This window comes from Leptodactylus fuscus, chromosome 3 (genome assembly GCF_031893055.1).
Source record: "Leptodactylus fuscus isolate aLepFus1 chromosome 3, aLepFus1.hap2, whole genome shotgun sequence".
Taxonomy (NCBI): Eukaryota; Metazoa; Chordata; class Amphibia; order Anura; family Leptodactylidae; genus Leptodactylus; species Leptodactylus fuscus.
In genome coordinates, this window is record NC_134267.1 from 154509506 (window position 1) to 154526111 (window position 16606).

The 16606-nt window shown below is 41.5% G+C and overlaps 1 protein-coding gene across 5 annotated transcripts in view; it reads right to left on the reverse strand.

Annotated features, from left to right (window-relative positions):
- Window positions 1-16606, reverse strand: part of ACAP2 (ArfGAP with coiled-coil, ankyrin repeat and PH domains 2) — a 99690-nt gene that overhangs the window by 70224 nt on the left and 12860 nt on the right. For all 5 annotated transcript variants that reach the window (XM_075268579.1, XM_075268578.1, XM_075268576.1 and 2 more), the window contains exons 2-5: window positions 13930-13987; window positions 11290-11409; window positions 8048-8101; window positions 893-951 (exon numbers count right to left, since the gene is read on the reverse strand). In XM_075268579.1, coding sequence (XP_075124680.1) covers window positions 893-951; window positions 8048-8101; window positions 11290-11409; window positions 13930-13987 — 291 coding nt within the window. The remainder of the gene's footprint in view (window positions 1-892; window positions 952-8047; window positions 8102-11289; window positions 11410-13929; window positions 13988-16606) is intronic.

Sequence of the window (16606 nt, forward strand, 5' to 3'; positions counted from 1 at the left end):
CCCCATGTTTAAAGGGATTCTACCACTAAAACACATTTTTTTCTAGTTAACACGTCGGAATAGCCTTTAGAAAGGCTAATCGTCTCCTACCTTTAGAAGTGCTCTCCACCGCGCCGTTCGTTCAAAATACCGGTTTGTACCGGTATGCTAATGAGTTCTCTCACAGCGTCTCTGTCGGACGCCTGCGCAGTACGCTCTGTTCGGCGAAGATTGCCGAACGTACCGCGCATGCGCGAAATTGCGGTCCCAGCCATAGTGCGGGCACTGCAATTTCGCGCATGCGCAGTAAGTTCGGCAATCTTCGCCGAACAGAGCGTACTGCGCAGGCCTCCGACAGGACGCTGAAGAAGAAAGGGGAGGATACAGAAGACCATAGAGGCGGCGCTGCGGTCGGTTTTCGAGCTGCAATGGGGACGCCACCATCGCTGCGAGAGAACTCATTAGCATACCGGTACAAACCGGTATTTTGAACGAACGGCGCGGCGGAGAGCCCATCCAAAGGTAAGAGACGAATAGCCTTTCTAAAGACTATTCCGACGTGTTAACTAGAAAAAAATGTGTTTTAGTGGTAGAATCCCTTTAAAAAGTTTGAGGATCCCTGGCATAGACATTAAACATTCCTTTACATACTATGCCTGGTTAATGGTTGCTGACTCTTTAAATTGGTTTACTATGACCAGATTGAATATAAAACATGCTTCACATCTGCAGCTATAATAGATAAAAAAGCTATAAATAAATCAAAATAAATAAATAAATTAGAAAAAAAGAAAAGAAAAATTATGGTTTGCCAACTTGTGCATCTCATCTGAGCTGGGATGCTTTCTTTTGAAACATACTAATTATCACTGTAGAAAAATAATTGTCAACATATACAGAAAATCTAACATACTCTTTAACAAACATCTGGAGCTGTGTTTTAATTGATCTTTGAGCTTGGTCAAAAAGGATCTGAAAGAAACAAATCAGAAAAAAAAACAGTTATAAAATTGATGTGAAAGCAAATGTTATCAGCAAATGGCACTAGTATTTTGTAGTGTACAGTGTAATAAGCGCCCTCGTATTCCTTATGTGAATAATAGCTCCATTTTGTAGAAAATTGCTTTATTTTTGTCATGCAAATTTGCACCAAGGGCAACAGAGCGTTTCTCTGCATACAAGGCCTTTACATTCCATCTCCCTTTACAGATGAAGACCACTTCTTCCATTCTCTGGTTTAAGGATAAGTGCCCCACGTTGCAGAGCCGAAGTTTCTTTTGTTGAAGATTTTGCTGTGGTTTTTTGAGCCAAATCCAGGAGTGTATTGAGCAGACAGTAGAAGTATAAGAACTTACTATATATTTCCTATTCCTTTTGTAGCCATTCTTGGCTTTGGCTCAAAAAACTGCAGCAAAATCTGCAAAAAAAAAAAAAGCTGTATTTCTACAACATTGGCCCTCAGCGTTAGGACTATTTGTGAGTACTCCTTGTACTACACCTGGTCAGGGCAGACAGCTTGAAGAACTGCATGATGCATACATAGGGCATGGAGTGCTCACTAATAGCCCCAAACCCAGAAAATGGAAGACTTGTCTCTCAATCGTACATAGACAGCACTGGGTGACGTTTTTGACAGGGATTGAAATAGAGCCCCTTCATGCTAAATAATGCCCCTGCTCCAAATGATGCTAGATTGTATTTTAGCCAAAAAACAAAGACACACAACAAGATTCACTATTACTATAGTTTCATACAGTTAAAGGTATCATGGTGTTTATCACAGTCATTTTGCTGCTGAGTGCTGACAGATTCCCTACAAGTGTGGCTTTCCCTGATAGTAACAGGCTGCTGAATGTGGATAGGAGAGAAGACAAATTCTCCTTAAGGCTGAGGCCCCATGTTGCGGAAAGACAGCTTTTTTTGTTGCAGATTTTGTTGCGTTTTTTTTTTTGTTTGTTTTTTGAGCCAAAGCCAAAGAATGGCTACAAAAGGGATGGTAACAAGTAGTATTTCAAAGATATCCTAGTTTATGCACACGTCTATCAGTTAGTGGAATAATATTAGTGCATTTAAAAAGTAACTTTTATTAATTTATTTAAAAGTACACAAACCAAAAGTGATAATAAATAATAAAAGGAAGATTGGGCTAAGTAGAACTGTGTGTGAACACTGGTATAAGGCTCAATTACCACAATAGTCTGTGAGTGAGACCTGAGCTGGAGAGGTACACCCCCACCCTCCCACTGATAACTGTTGGCAAGTTAATCTATTCTAGACAGCCTTGATGTAAGGGGCTAAACAAATTGCTGGGGGGATCTCATTTAAAACAGAGTATTTCTCACTCAGACCCACAGGGAAGAGACACCCAAAGCCGGACCTAATACTGTCTAGTCCAGCACTGTATTGCATTAGCAGGACCATTCATAGCCCTATAAGCAACAATTCACACACACACTAACAGCGTTATTAAGAGGTCAGATAATGGCCTGAAGCTATGCCTGACGCGTTTCACCGGGTCTTGCCGATTCTTCAGAGGCTAGTTCTTAACTAAAGACCTAAACAGCAGTCAGCCCGCTAAAGGGCTAAAGCTGTTATTGCAGGTACGCTCCTGATGCTGACGCTCACAGCATCAGGAGCGTACCTGCAATAACAGCTTTAGCCCTTTAGCGGGCTGACTGCTGTTTAGGTCTTTAGTTAAGAACTAGCCTCTGAAGAATCGGCAAGACCCGGTGAAATGCGTCAGGCATAGCTTCAGGCCATTATCTGACCTCTTAAAGGGGTACTCCCACGTCGCATACTTACCAGTCTTCGTTCCTCTAAAATCTTCTGTCTTCCGGCTTTGTCTCATCATTGGTGGGCGGGGTCACATATGCAAAGCCAAGCGGCGAGATGCCGCCGGCCCTGCGTGCGCGCTCATAGACCGTCTAGCCTTCACAATGCAAATACAGACCCGACAGGGTGCCGGGTCTGCATTGTGAAGGCTAGACTGGTGTATGAGCGTGCACGCAGGGCCGGCGGCATCTCCCCGCTTGGCTTTGCATATGTGACCCCGGAGCGGAATAACAGCATCGCTTCTGCTTGCTTCATGCAAGGCAGAAGCATAGCGATGTTGCTGGCTTCAGCTGTGCCGGCGTAGTCCCCAGCATCCGCCTCTATTACAGCCTCTATTACAGTGGATGCTGGGGAGTGTTAGACACCGGCACAGGTGAAGCCAGCAACATCGCTATGCTTCTGCCCTGCATGAAGCAAGCAGAAGCGATGCTGTTATTCCGCTCCTCCGCCCAGAATAACAGCATCGTCTCTGCCGCTGCTTGCTTCATGCAGGGCAGAAGCATAGAGATGTTGCTGGCTTCACCTGTGCCGGCGTCTAACAGTGTATTGGCGGCCCCTTCCCCCAAAGGGTAAACTACCCCCCCCCCCCCCCCGCTCCCGTGCACTTAGCTCCTCCTCCCTCCCCCTGAGAGCAGGCTGAAACATCACTTGACTCAGGAGCAGCTAGGTCAGGGCTGTGGCCACAAAAAAATGAATAAAGTAATATAGTGAACAAACAAAGGAGTTCTGCTGAAGCAATGTATTTAGGAAAAGTCTTACATTCACATTTACAAGCATTATAGATAGGATCCTTGTGACGGGACAACCCCTTTAATAACGCTGTTAGTGTGTGTGTGTGAATTGTTGCTTATAGGGCTATGACTGGTCCTGCTAATGCAATACAGTGCTGGACTAGACAGTATTAGGTCCGGCTTTGGGTGTCTCTTCCCTGTGGGTCTGAGTGAGAAATACTCTGTTTTAAATGAGATCCCCCCAGCAATTTGTTTAGCCCCTTACATCAAGGCTGTCTAGAATAGATTAACTTGCCAACAGTTATCAGTGGGGGGGTGGGGGTGTACCTCTCCAGCTCAGGTCTCACTCACAGACTATTGTGGTAATTGAGCCTTATACCAGTGTTCACACACAGTTCTACTTAGCCCAATCTACCTTTTATTATTTATTATCACTTTTGGTTTGTGCACTTCTAAATAAATTAATAAAAGTTACTTTTTAAATGCACTAATATTATTCCAAATACAAAAGGGATGGGAAAGATATAGAGAGTTCTTATACGTCTCCCTTTTGCTCAATCCACTCCTGGTTTTGGCTAAAAAAAAAAACACAGCAAAATCTGCAACAACAAAAAAAAGCTGCATTTCAGCAATGTGGAACTTTTATTCTAAAGGATTTTTCTTCATAAAAATACCCCTTTATGAGGTTAAAAGCAAATCAGTCACAAAATTTCTGCTGACCTATTTGAGAAAACTATATAACAGAGGGAAAGAAGTTCCAGAAAAAACGGCAGCACTCCGGATTTCAAGTGAAAAGCAAGGAGTACTTTGTTCACTTATAGTGCTATGATATAGAAGTATCTGAGTAAGTAAAAAGCAAAACTGACAAAACTTGAAAGAGCAAAAGACCTGCTTGTCCCTTTTGCAACCAACAATAACAGCTTTCCCTTTACTAGTACAGAGCGTGCTTTTAAAGTCAAAAGCTTATTTATGCAAATTATCAGAATTGTGTATAATTAATTTTAATAAAATAAACATATTATTATGCCGTGAAACCATGCTGTAAAGGGCAATCTCACAAACTAGTTGAAGGTGGCCAATACACAGCAGTGTGATAGATACACTTTCTGAAATCCATCATTTGGTACTTCTATGACTCATTGCCAATATAAATAACATGGTATTTCCTTATTATGTCAATGAGCTATTATGAAGGAGGACTTACTTTTACTAGACAGAAGTCATTTCTCAGAGAGTGAGCACCATAGGCTGCCTTACGTAATACAACAACAAAAGAAAACCACCAGCATAGTACTGTACATTAAAACAAAGAAAACCTCACTTAAGTGTTAGCGGCAAATATTTACCCGGACAAATCTGTAAAATTATAATGTAGTGTTACAAAAAGCTAGAACCCAAGTCCAATATCTATAAACTAGCAACACACAAGCAGAAGAAGAGTACTGGTTTCCAAGTCGGTAGTTTTAAAGGAGGATATCCTTCTTCTTTAAGCCTTACCAAATCAATCCAGAAATAAGCCCAGCAAACAATACTGTAATGAATCAATGACATGACTCTGGAATATAAAGGCAAGCACAACAACAGAAATGCTGAGCTGTTTAGTTTAGAGAGGATATGTCACCAAGTAGAAAATACTAAATGACGTTCTCATTTGACTCTCGCTGGGCCCCCGAGCAGTTTTATTTTGAAGGTTATATGTAAATTAGCTGTTATCCACCAAGTGGGTGGTCTGTACACTTATCTAGAGACTATGTTGGAGATTTTTGGTCCCAAACCCCATAGATGACCATATGTAAGCGAGTTGTGAGAAGACACACATGAAATGTATGCGTTAATGCAGCTTCTGTCTAGTTTGTATGGTAATTACAATCCCCATCCAATGACACAGGATACAGACGGCCACTTATTAACAAGTCAGTGTGTGAGAAATGTAGCACACATCCCAACTCCTTGTCAGTCTGAAAACATGGCTGGCCGAACTTTGTATATCAAATATATGTATGATTTAAGTCAAATTTTTAGGTCATTCATATACTAAAAACGGCGGAGAGGGAGTATGGGGAGTATGAAAGTAGAGTTCCCCTTTTATGGTCACCTCCAGAGATATTAAAGTAAATTTGATAACCTATTTTGTCTGCCACCATACAGTGTGCATAAGGCATAACTTTGTTGCCTCAGCTCAGTATAACATTGAATGCAATCTATCAGTAGTTATGACCCTACAAAACTGCTAACAGCTAAATAGTAGTTTATAGTAGTACATAGTAGTTTAATGCAACGCTCTTTCACTCTTCTTACATTATGTACCAAGCCCACAGTATAGACAATTCCATTTGCATTACTTAAAGGGGTTATCCCATCACAAGGATCCTATCTATACTGCTAGTTTATGTGGATTTAAGACTTTTCCTAAATGCATTGCTTTATCAAAACTGCTTTGTTTAGCCGCTATCTTAATTTATTCACTTCATTTTTTTTACACTCAGTTTCTATGGCCCTTGGGATTATCTGCTCATTTGTCAAGTGATGTAGCTGCCTGCTCTCAGGGGGGTGGGAGCAGCTCTGAACTGTTTGAGAAGCTCCGCTACTTAAATGACACAGATAGGGGAGGTGAGAGCTTCTGGATTTTTGAGCTCTTATCAGTCGGTTTAATTGAATTTGGCTGATAAGGGCTGAGATAGGGAGTCCATTACCTCTGTATGTAATGCAAACTGACTCAAATCCAGCTCTGCTACATCAGCTTCACACTGTGGTAATTCATTTACAACCAATCCCGTGCAAGTGAAACCCCGCCCACCTATGTGGCGAGAGAAGCAGGAAGTGAAAAGAGCACAACAGCCTGCAGGTTATTGAACAAGCGTCATGGGAATACCCCTTTAATTTAGATCTTGCTTTCTAATTGAAAATTCATGGCATACTCCTCTTCAGATGGGGTCATGTGATCTCACTATGACTTGCTAAACGTTGCATGGCTTTGTGGTCTGCTTAAAAATCACATTCTCACTTCCAGTATGATGGACTGCTCCACAGAGGGAGGACACACAACTGCCAATTACACAGTTACTGTCACATACTTAAGATGACAACAGTTCAGCTTTCCTGTGTACTTACTGAGTCACATTTATGAAGACTGGTGTTATTAACAGTAGTTTTAATAACCCCCGGAGTCAGCTGGGGGCACACTCATTGATGAGGAGGTGGAAGTCTCCTCAAAAATGAGGTCGACCCTTCACCAGGTCGTGTGTCTGGAGAGGAAATGTATGCCAGTTCATAGGTGATGTAAATTTCCCACATCATTTATGCCAGTTCTCTGTCGTAAATGATAAAGCTTGTAGGTCCTGTGGCCCTGCCCCACACTCTTTTCAGGAAAGGGAGGAAAGGGAGGAAAGGGGACAGAAGTAAAAAAAAAAAAAAAAAAAGTTGCAATATTGAGAATAGAATAATTACACTGTCCTCAGAAAGCAGAGATGGTACTGCCTTCAGCTGTCCGTATCATGTAGTGCTGAGACATCATAGAGTCAATGACAAATCATAGAGAAAGTAATCCAAAACTCAAGATGGTGTCTGAGCAAAGCAAAGGAGAGACTGGGCTGCAAGAATACAAGTGCATTATTCACAGAAGAAATGCAAAACGTGATAGGCAATGAGATAATAGGTGCAGTGATGGAATTAAGTTTTCAATGGAGAGTTACTTTGAATATACCTTTTTTTTTTTTTTTTTTTTTTTTTTTTTTTTTTTTTTAAATGTAGTTTGCGAGCCCCACATAGAGCTCACAATGTACATTTTCCCCAATCAGTATGTCTTTGGAATATGGGATGGAAATCCATGCAAACACGGGGAGAACATACAAACCTGCAGATGGTTTTATGCCCTTGGCGGGATTTGAACACTAGGACTCCAGCGCTGCAAGGCTGCAGTGCTAATCACTGAGCCACCATGTGGCTCCCAAATATACCTGTCTTGTGCTGCATACTGCTGAGGAAAGTGACTGACTGCAGCAGTGATGTGTACTTCAACATGTCACTGCTGCAGACAAAGAAATCAAAAGGGGAAAAAGAGTGATGTGATGGAAGTGGCAGGAGGTTATGCAGGCATGTATAAACTAAATGGCTGTTAGAGAGAGAGCAAAGCTATGGAAGTAGGTGGGGGGTAGAAGGAGCAGATTATGTGAGAGGCAGGAGGAAGAACATGCAGGCATTTTCACAGAAGAGCTAGGGAAGAAGAAAAGGGGGCAGGAATTTGATGAATCTGAGGTTAACAGTATCTGCAGGGAGAAAAGAAAGAAATACCTCCTGTTTATATAGCAATCTATGCCAGAATTTTTTTTTTAAAGATCCTATTAAGGGGATGATCTTTCAGACAATATAGTGAGTAATATTTATTTAAAAAAAGAAAACAAGTAAACACTTCATAAAATGCTTGAGTTCATGTTATTATTTTTGCCATTCAAAAGATTCCAAAAAGTTTTAAAAGAACATCCTACTGAACTAAAAGGTTGACTTACATTATGATAATTGATCATCTCTTGCAGACTGTCCGAAAATTTTGTCAAGCTACGCTGTAGAAGAGATGAAACGTATATAAATATAATACATACAGCATATAAATAAAACCACACTGATACAGTCTAATGTGAACTAACACAGAAGAAAAAAATGTTATGCTGGAAGGCTAAAAGGGCAATCATTTATGTGCTAATGTGGTGAATGGGGACTGTATGGGGGCCTCTGAGCATAGAAGCCTCTAGGCATAGAGGTAAAATATCTGATTGGTAGGGGTCTGACTGCAGAGACCCCCATCAATCCTGAGACCAGAGGGTCCTTTCACCCATTCTGCACCTTTTCTGCAACTTCAGCTTGTTTGCAACCAGGCTGAATGTAGGTGTAACTGGTGGAGCACTTCAATGGCAGCACGGAGAAAGCCAAAGTACAGTACTTGGCTATTACTAGTACTCCTATTCACTTCTATAGAACTGGACCACCACCAGTCAAGCCTACATTCAGTCTGGCTGAATGCACAGCTTGAAGGAAAAGGCCCCCATTGTCAAGATCAGTGGTATCTCAGTAGTCAGATACCACCAATCATGTATTTATCCTCTATTCTATGGATACATGATAAATACTTTTCATATAACCCCTTTAAAGGGATTCTACCACTAAAACACTTTTTTTTCTAGTTACCACGTCGGAACAGCCTTTAAAAAGGCTATTCATCTCTTACCTGTGGAAGTGCTCTCCGCCGCGCCGTTCGTTCAAAATACCGGTTTGTACCGGTATGCTAATTAGTTCTCTCGCAGCGATGGGGGCGTCCCCATTGCAGCTCGAAAACCGACCACAGCGCCGCCTCTCTGGTCTTCTGTATCCTCCCCTTGCCTCTTCAGCGTCTGTCGGACGCCTGCGCAGTATGCTCTCTGTTCGGCGAAGATTGCCTAACGTACTGCGCATGCGCGAAAGTGCGGTGCCCGCACTATGGCTGGGACCGCAATTTCGCGCATGCGCAGTACGTTCGGCAATCTTCGTCGAACAGAGCGTACTGCGCAGGCGTCCGACAGTACGCTGAAGAAGCAAGGTGAGGACACCGAAGACCAGAGAGGCGGCGCTGCGGTTGGTTTACGAGCTGCAATGGGGACGCCCCCATCGCTGCGAGAGAACTAATTAGCATACCGGTACAAACCGGTATTTTGAACGAACGGCGCGGAGGAGAGCACTTCCACAGGTAAGAGACGAATAGCCTTTTTAAAGGCTATTCCGACGTGGTAACTAGAAAAAAAAGTGTTTTAGTGGTAGAATCCCTTTAAGCTAAGAGTACAGACACTATGTGCATTTAGCCTTAAAACATACAAACTTTGCATAAATCAGTAATTCAGTGTGTACTAAACACAATTTCTGTTCATTATATGACTTGTATTCTGAATTTATTAGCGGTTTCCCCAATATAATTTACACTTTTCTGAGCCGGCAGGTGGATACTAGCTGCCATGCACAGCGCACAGTACATAGTTACATAGCAGTTTTTCTTCAGTCCCTCGATCAGAAACAGCACCAGAACCATGCAAAACATATATGGAGAAGTACTGATATGCACTGATGGGAATGAAGTACTTTGGCTGTGATAGAATATTTAGCTCCAGGATGACACTAAAGCATCGAACTCTGCTTACCGGTACTCCTCCCTCCTACACAGACTTTTACAGGCATGTGTAATCTGGGCCATGTGACTTGTAATCCATCTCAAAACCTTAGAAATTTTCAGAGTAAGACTAAGGGCCAACATGGCGTCCCGCATCAAAAAAAAAACAAAAAAACACGCTGCAGAAAAGCTGCAGCGGCAACAGATCGCGGTTCTTCCCGCAGCGCTTTTAACAGAAAGTTTGCAGAGTTTTCCTCTGCGGACTTTCTGCTTCAATTATACCTATAGGGAAACTGCGAGCATTTCCGTATGTATAATTGACATGCTGTGATTTGAAAAACCAGAACAGTTTTGGAAATTACCGCGTGCCGCAGTGCGTATTTTAGTGCAAAGTGGTGTGACTGTAAAATGCTGTATTTTTTCTACGGCAATTATGCCACGGGCAAACTGCAGCATTTCTGCCACGAGGCCTCGGCCTAAAAGTCAGTTTAGCTGAGGGAGGGGAGAATGGAAATAACCTCATAAGAATTGAAAGAAGTATTTCTCTTTGATGATGAATTGCAAAGCTGTTTTTATAACAGGTCATAATACTGATTTATGTAAAGTTTGTTGAAAAGTTAGTGACCATTTAAAGCAAAAAAAATTGCTTAAAAACTTCTCTAAAAGAATTGCACAAGAAGAGAAATATAGGATTTCTTATTTTTACAAAAATAATGCAATTCGGGTCTGAAGTCTACATGATGAAGCAGATCGGCTTAATTCATTTCAATGGAACTGAGCCGCAATACCAGACAAGGTGCTGTTTCTTGAAGAAAATCACTGTTTTTCTAATTCTGTACAACCCCTTTAAGATTATCCCCATCTGGAGCTGATAATGTGAACTGCAACCTGACAACACCTCTTATATAGCATTACATCAGTCTACGCTCCAGCTACAGCAAAAGTTAGTGCTTTATTGCTTTACTATGGGGAAAAAAAATCACTGCCAAAAAAAATCTAAATAGTGTTTTATTTTTTTCTTTCTCTCATTCAGTAGGAGGTAGAGGGATCCAGAATTAAAAGCAGCTTTTAAGATATATACGTCTGCAAATTTTAAGCAAGATAAAGGATTATGTGGAAGTATAAAAGTAACATGAGAACATCTTTTTTCACTTAGAAAAGACTAAGTCTTATGTTGACTAAATCCCAAAACTCTAACCATGCAAGAGAGTTCATTGAACAAGATAAAATTCAGTGAAAACTATTCACAGCAAAAATCGTCATGAATGACAAACTGATTTGCATCCGGGTGTCATCTGTGGTTTTCACTAACCCAGACATTGAAAATGAATTGAAAAAGCCGCAGGTACAGACAGGTATAAGACCTGCTTCACATTTTGCGGCTTTTCAATTCGCCCTGGAAACAAAGACACAAAAACTACGAGTGCGAGCTCATTGAAATGTATGGGTCCGTACATGAAACCAAATATAATGATGAAAAATATCACTTCTATTGATACAACCCAACCACCTTGGAATTTGAAGCTTGAAGAGAAAGGTTGGGAAACTCTAGAATTGCACAGTGTATGAAGGACACAGATCTGTGTAGCTTCTCTCTTATGAGCACATGCTGCTTACTTCAATCACTTCATCCTTGCTAGAATATTGGGCCAGGTCCCGGATTCCATTCATAAATTGTTTGTTGGCAGCAGAAAAAGCTTTTCCCGCATCGATCATTCCAATGCAGAGTTTCACCAGCTGGGAGGAAGAGAGTACAATGTTTATCAGGTCAGATAACACTCAGCCTGTGCTCAGTCATCAGATAAATTCTACTTATTCACCATGAAAACTGGAAAAGTAATTTTGAGCAGCGAATGTCACTGGATGTTCTTTATCAGATGCACAGAAAACAGCCAAACCAACGGCTGCCTCCAGTCAGCGCTGAGCAATGAATCGCAGCATATAACTAGTTAAAAACATATTTCGGACTCAGATACACTACAGCGGTGCTTGGTGCTTGCTGTTTTCTGCCTTCTAGTTCCTGTTACAACTTAGAGTCATAATTAACTCTCAGAAGGAAAACTGCTTTGTCAACCAGAGGATCCACACCCTTCCTTAAAGGAATATTTCCATGAAATGTGCATTCATGGAACCCAGAGGGACAAGGGTAAGGGGACATCTGCTCTAGAGATAATAGAGTCCCATCTTTGGCATCCAGACTTATCAGACATGTATGGAATACCCCTTTATCTCTCATTGGCAGTCAGGTCATAGTAAGGGATCTCTTCCCACCTATTCCTATCATATTGCAGACAAGCTTAACTCCATTCCCGCAAAGTACTATAAATCTAGTAGCAAGGATCAAAAGTTTATTCGTCCATTAGGGGTATGTCAGCCAACCAAATTAGTTGCCCCAATGTATAGCTTATTAGGCTAGAAGTTTCTCTTTTTTTGGAGGGGACAGTAAAACATAAAAATCAAATAATCAAGAGACTAAAAGGGGCAAGTATGTCATACATTGGCTTGATAAACTTTAAGGATGAGGCCCCTAGTTGCAGAAATGCAGCTTGTTTTGTTTGTTACAGATTTTGTTGCGTTTTTTTGAGCCAAAGCCAAGAATGGCTACAAAAGGAACAGGGAATATATAAGAAGTTCTTACACTTCTACCTTCTGTTCAATCCACTGTAAGGGTGCATTCACACTACAATTCCTGAAGCTTATTCTGAACGTAAATCACGTTCAGAATAAGCGGCGTATAAAGCAGCTCCATTCATTTCTATGGGAGACGGCATACGAGCGCTCCCCATAGAAATGAATGGGCTGCTTCTTTCACTGCGAGCAGTCCCATTGAAGTGAATGGGAAGTGCCGGCGTGTACGGCTCGGCATGAGCAGAGCTTGCCGTATACGCCGGCACTTCCCATTCACTTCAATGGGACTGCTCGCAGTGAAAGAAGCAGTCCATTCATTTCTATGGGGAGCGCTCGCATGCCGGCTCCCATAGAAATGAATGGGAAGTGTACGGCAGCCCTGCTGTAACGCCGGCGTGTACGGCTGTGATACACGCTGGCGTTCCGTAGTGTGAATGCACCCTTAGCTTTGGCTCAAAAAAAAAAAAAAAAAAACATACAGCAAACTGTGCAACAAAAAAAAAAAAAAAGGGTCTCCTCTTCTGAATTTCCTGATTTCAGTGACTAATACATTGGTGGACTTACACTAGGTTCACATCTGCGTTCGGGTTTCCATTTGTATGATTGGGGACCCCACAAAGGAAACCTAATCCACTTAAAAAAAAAAAAAAAAAAAAAGTGGTTCCCGGCGGAAACCCACAGTCCCTATAGACTATAATGAGGTCCACCGAGCATTTGCCCAGTTTCTGCCCGAAAATGGTGGGAAATGCAAAGAGAAGAGTCCTGCTTGCAAGATTTTTCTCAGGATTTTTTTAAGTGGATTTGGGGACGGAAACCCCATACAGAGACTGGACACACGTGTGAACCTAGGCTTAACTTGTGATGATGGTGATGTGTGGTGGGGAACTTTAGCCTAGCACTGTCCACTTGCTAACCATTCCTCCCGATGTGGTGGTGACTGACTCAGAGAGTGAGGCACTGTTGGGAAGATGCCAGTCACGCCGAGGACGTGTGATAAGCAGGCAAACAGTATGACAAAACTGAAGCTGTTAACTTCCCACTTGCATATAAATTTTTATGCTTTCAAACATTAATATCTTCACTTTGCTTTGTAGAGAAATTACATAGGCGACCAATGAAAAGGGAAGTACTTCATCCTGCACATGATGGAGCCAGTTTATGGTGGAAATACCACCTGACAGATTCTCTACAAGTTTAAATATGATCCGGGAGATGCGAAAACCTCTTTAAGAAAGGATATTGCAAAACGATAAGAACAGAAGACTTGGGATTTTAGCAGTAGAATATTTATTGTATACTTCATGACACTTGCACAGAGCGTTTTTTCTTTGAATCTCTGGATATATGCTTAAAGAGGACCTTTTGTGTCCTCATCGATGTGTGGTATTATGTACCCCATAGAAAGCAGACAGTGCACCGAATTCATCGTACTGTTAGCTTTCTCAGTATTTGCCCAGTGGAAGAGAGATCAGTGCCGTCATTGCTGGGCAGTAATGAATGTCTAGCCTGACAGTCGAGAGACTTCTGGAAAGAAACTAATGGCACCGATATCTCCAAATATAATACCGCACATCAAAAAGGACAGGAAAGGTTCTCTTTAAATGTAGTGAAATAAAAGAGAGACTTTACCTTGTCAAGCTTCTGCTCAAGCTCCGTAACATCTGCTTCTACATCTTCGAGGGCTGCCCTGTAGGATGGAGATCAAATGTCATTAAATTTAGACCCAAGGACAAAATGAAAGGCAAAGGAAGAAATAAGCTAGAAAACAGGACATGCAAGACAAAACCATTTCTCACCCATTAAAATACATGCCATAGACCAGTTTGTAGCATCATACCATTACAAATATAACATGCAGCAACTTATCAAATGGCTGAAAGGAAGGTCAGAGAGTTTCTCCTCCAAGCAGGAAACTCGCCTTATAATTAAAAAAAAAATGCAAGTACAGCAAATACAAAGATCTATTGATAAGTTTTGCGACATATTTTGCTATAGTTTTTAACACAAACAGTTCGTAGCTCAATCGATTGTTCAGCTCTCTGTTCAGCTCTGCCACAAATTCAGAAATGTAAAACAAGCTGTGGAAGACTTTACATAGTCATACATAGTCCTACTTTACAAGAGGAGAGAGACAGGCAGCTGGGGGAGACTGCTGAGGGAAATATGATAGTGTCATGGCCCCCAAAGATCACGGGACCTGAAGAAAGCAATGGGGGCAACACCCCTATTAATGTAAAAATGGAGCGAGATTTTGTAGATGCAGAAGATATAGCAGAAATGGTATATCATTATTAATGGGGAACCAGTCTCTACTTCAGATTCATCTTTAGATTCGGTTGATAAATCTTTTGTCAGACAGGGGAGAAACACCAAACTGACTATCCAACACCTTTATAGCTGTCAAGACTCAGAAGCCCCAATTGCTTTCTCTGACACTTCTTTCTTAGGAGTTAGGCCCAGTTCACATCTGCGCTTGGGTTTTCATTCAGGTGTCTGCTTGGGCCCCCTCCCTTCCACCTGAACAGAAACCTAATCTGCATACCAAAGAGGTTACCTTAGGAAACCCGTGGACCCCATAGACTGTAATGGGATCCGCATGGTTTCCGTCCAAAAAGGGCGAAAAATACAGAGACAAAAGCGCTACTCGCAAATCAAGAATATGTAAAAGGCATGCACAAGACTAAATTGCCTTTAAATCGTCAATATATTGCTTATCATCAGGGATAACCAGCAATAAATTGTCCCATTTCCCTTTATTCTGAAATTTTTCTTGACCAAACCTAACCAACATGAAATGTGGCTGTCAGATAAGGATAGTAAGACTATTCAATAGAGGGTCAGCTACATGCATACATATTATACTTAGGGTGGCTATATTTTAACTGATATGATGTAGATGTGTCTTATGGAGGGGGGTACAAAATAATGAAGTGCCAACGTAATTAAGTTACCAGGAAATAACTTTCAGAAATGTGAACAGAAAAAAAAACACAAAAATAGAAGTAAAAAGCAGAATTTTTAAAAAATTTAATAAAATAAAAAGTTGCCCAGCATCCATTTAGCATCCATACTATGCCTACAAACTTGCGACTGAAACCAAAGTTTTTGGGATTATTTTAAGTCTGGAAGTCCTGCTGTCACTACCATAAGTCTAAGGCAATACATCCGATCGAAATCGCATCTGAAAAACATTTTCTAACAAGTTTTATAGTAAATGGACATAATTATAGTGTAAGTCAATGCTCACACAAACGTTAAATCAGATAGAGTATTTGTAACAAGAACCTAACATTGAGAGTAAATCTACATCTCTGGCCTGCCATGTACACTACCAGCACTACATTCAGGATACAGGCAGAGGAGAATGGCTGTGGGCTGCTTACCATCCCAACGCCTTTGCTTCTCACCAGTCACTTGAGCTATTTTTGTTCTCTTAAGCTAAGCCTGTAATTAGACAATTCCCTGCTCCAGAGCACAGAACACACTGTATAGGGAGTCTCTCTCCACAGAAGTATAGGCAGATCAAGAATGATAGTAATAAGACCGTAAACAAAGGTATTGGAGATGCTACATAAACCTAAATAGGATTAGAACGAGGACTTGGAAAGAATTAGATTTTCTATGAAATAACAGTTCCACAACATCTTTTCCTGTAACTCTTCATTGTGCTGTTCTTTTGTTATTCCTCCTAGATACTGGATGTCACCAGTTAGGAGTATCTTCCAAGTGTCTCATCAGAGCTGGCAGAGTTGTAGGCACACACCCATTTGTCAAGGTGAACAGTATGCTGAGTTTTATAATGAGTTACAATAAAATGTTGCTTGGGCATGCGCAGTACTGCTCTGAGCGGAGTGTAACTGGATGTGCCCGTGAATTCAAACGCAGCATCGCGATCTGGCAGGAAGAACATCCAAGGAGGGGCAGACAGGGCACAAGCAATGGAGTGGCGTGAATAAAGGTATGACGTGGGGGGGTGCTCGCAGGCCCTGGGGAACGGTGCTTCCTGGGCTCATTTACATAAAGTAATTAACCAGGATTACAACTGAACGGCGGGGAGAATCAAAAAACAGAAAGTGGTAGTAGAATAGCCTTTTTAAAGGCCATCCAGGAATGTCTATCTCAAAACCACTGACACCAATGATAGAATCCCTTTAAAGGAATACCATTGTACACACACGCTCTTGAAAGCTGGCTATTAAAAGCAAAGAAATGGAACCAAAGCTACCGTTTAGTATCCATAACATTTACCAATCGAGACAAGAAGTGCAGCACAGGAGAAGTGAGAGGTTTTAGTGAGATCAGATGT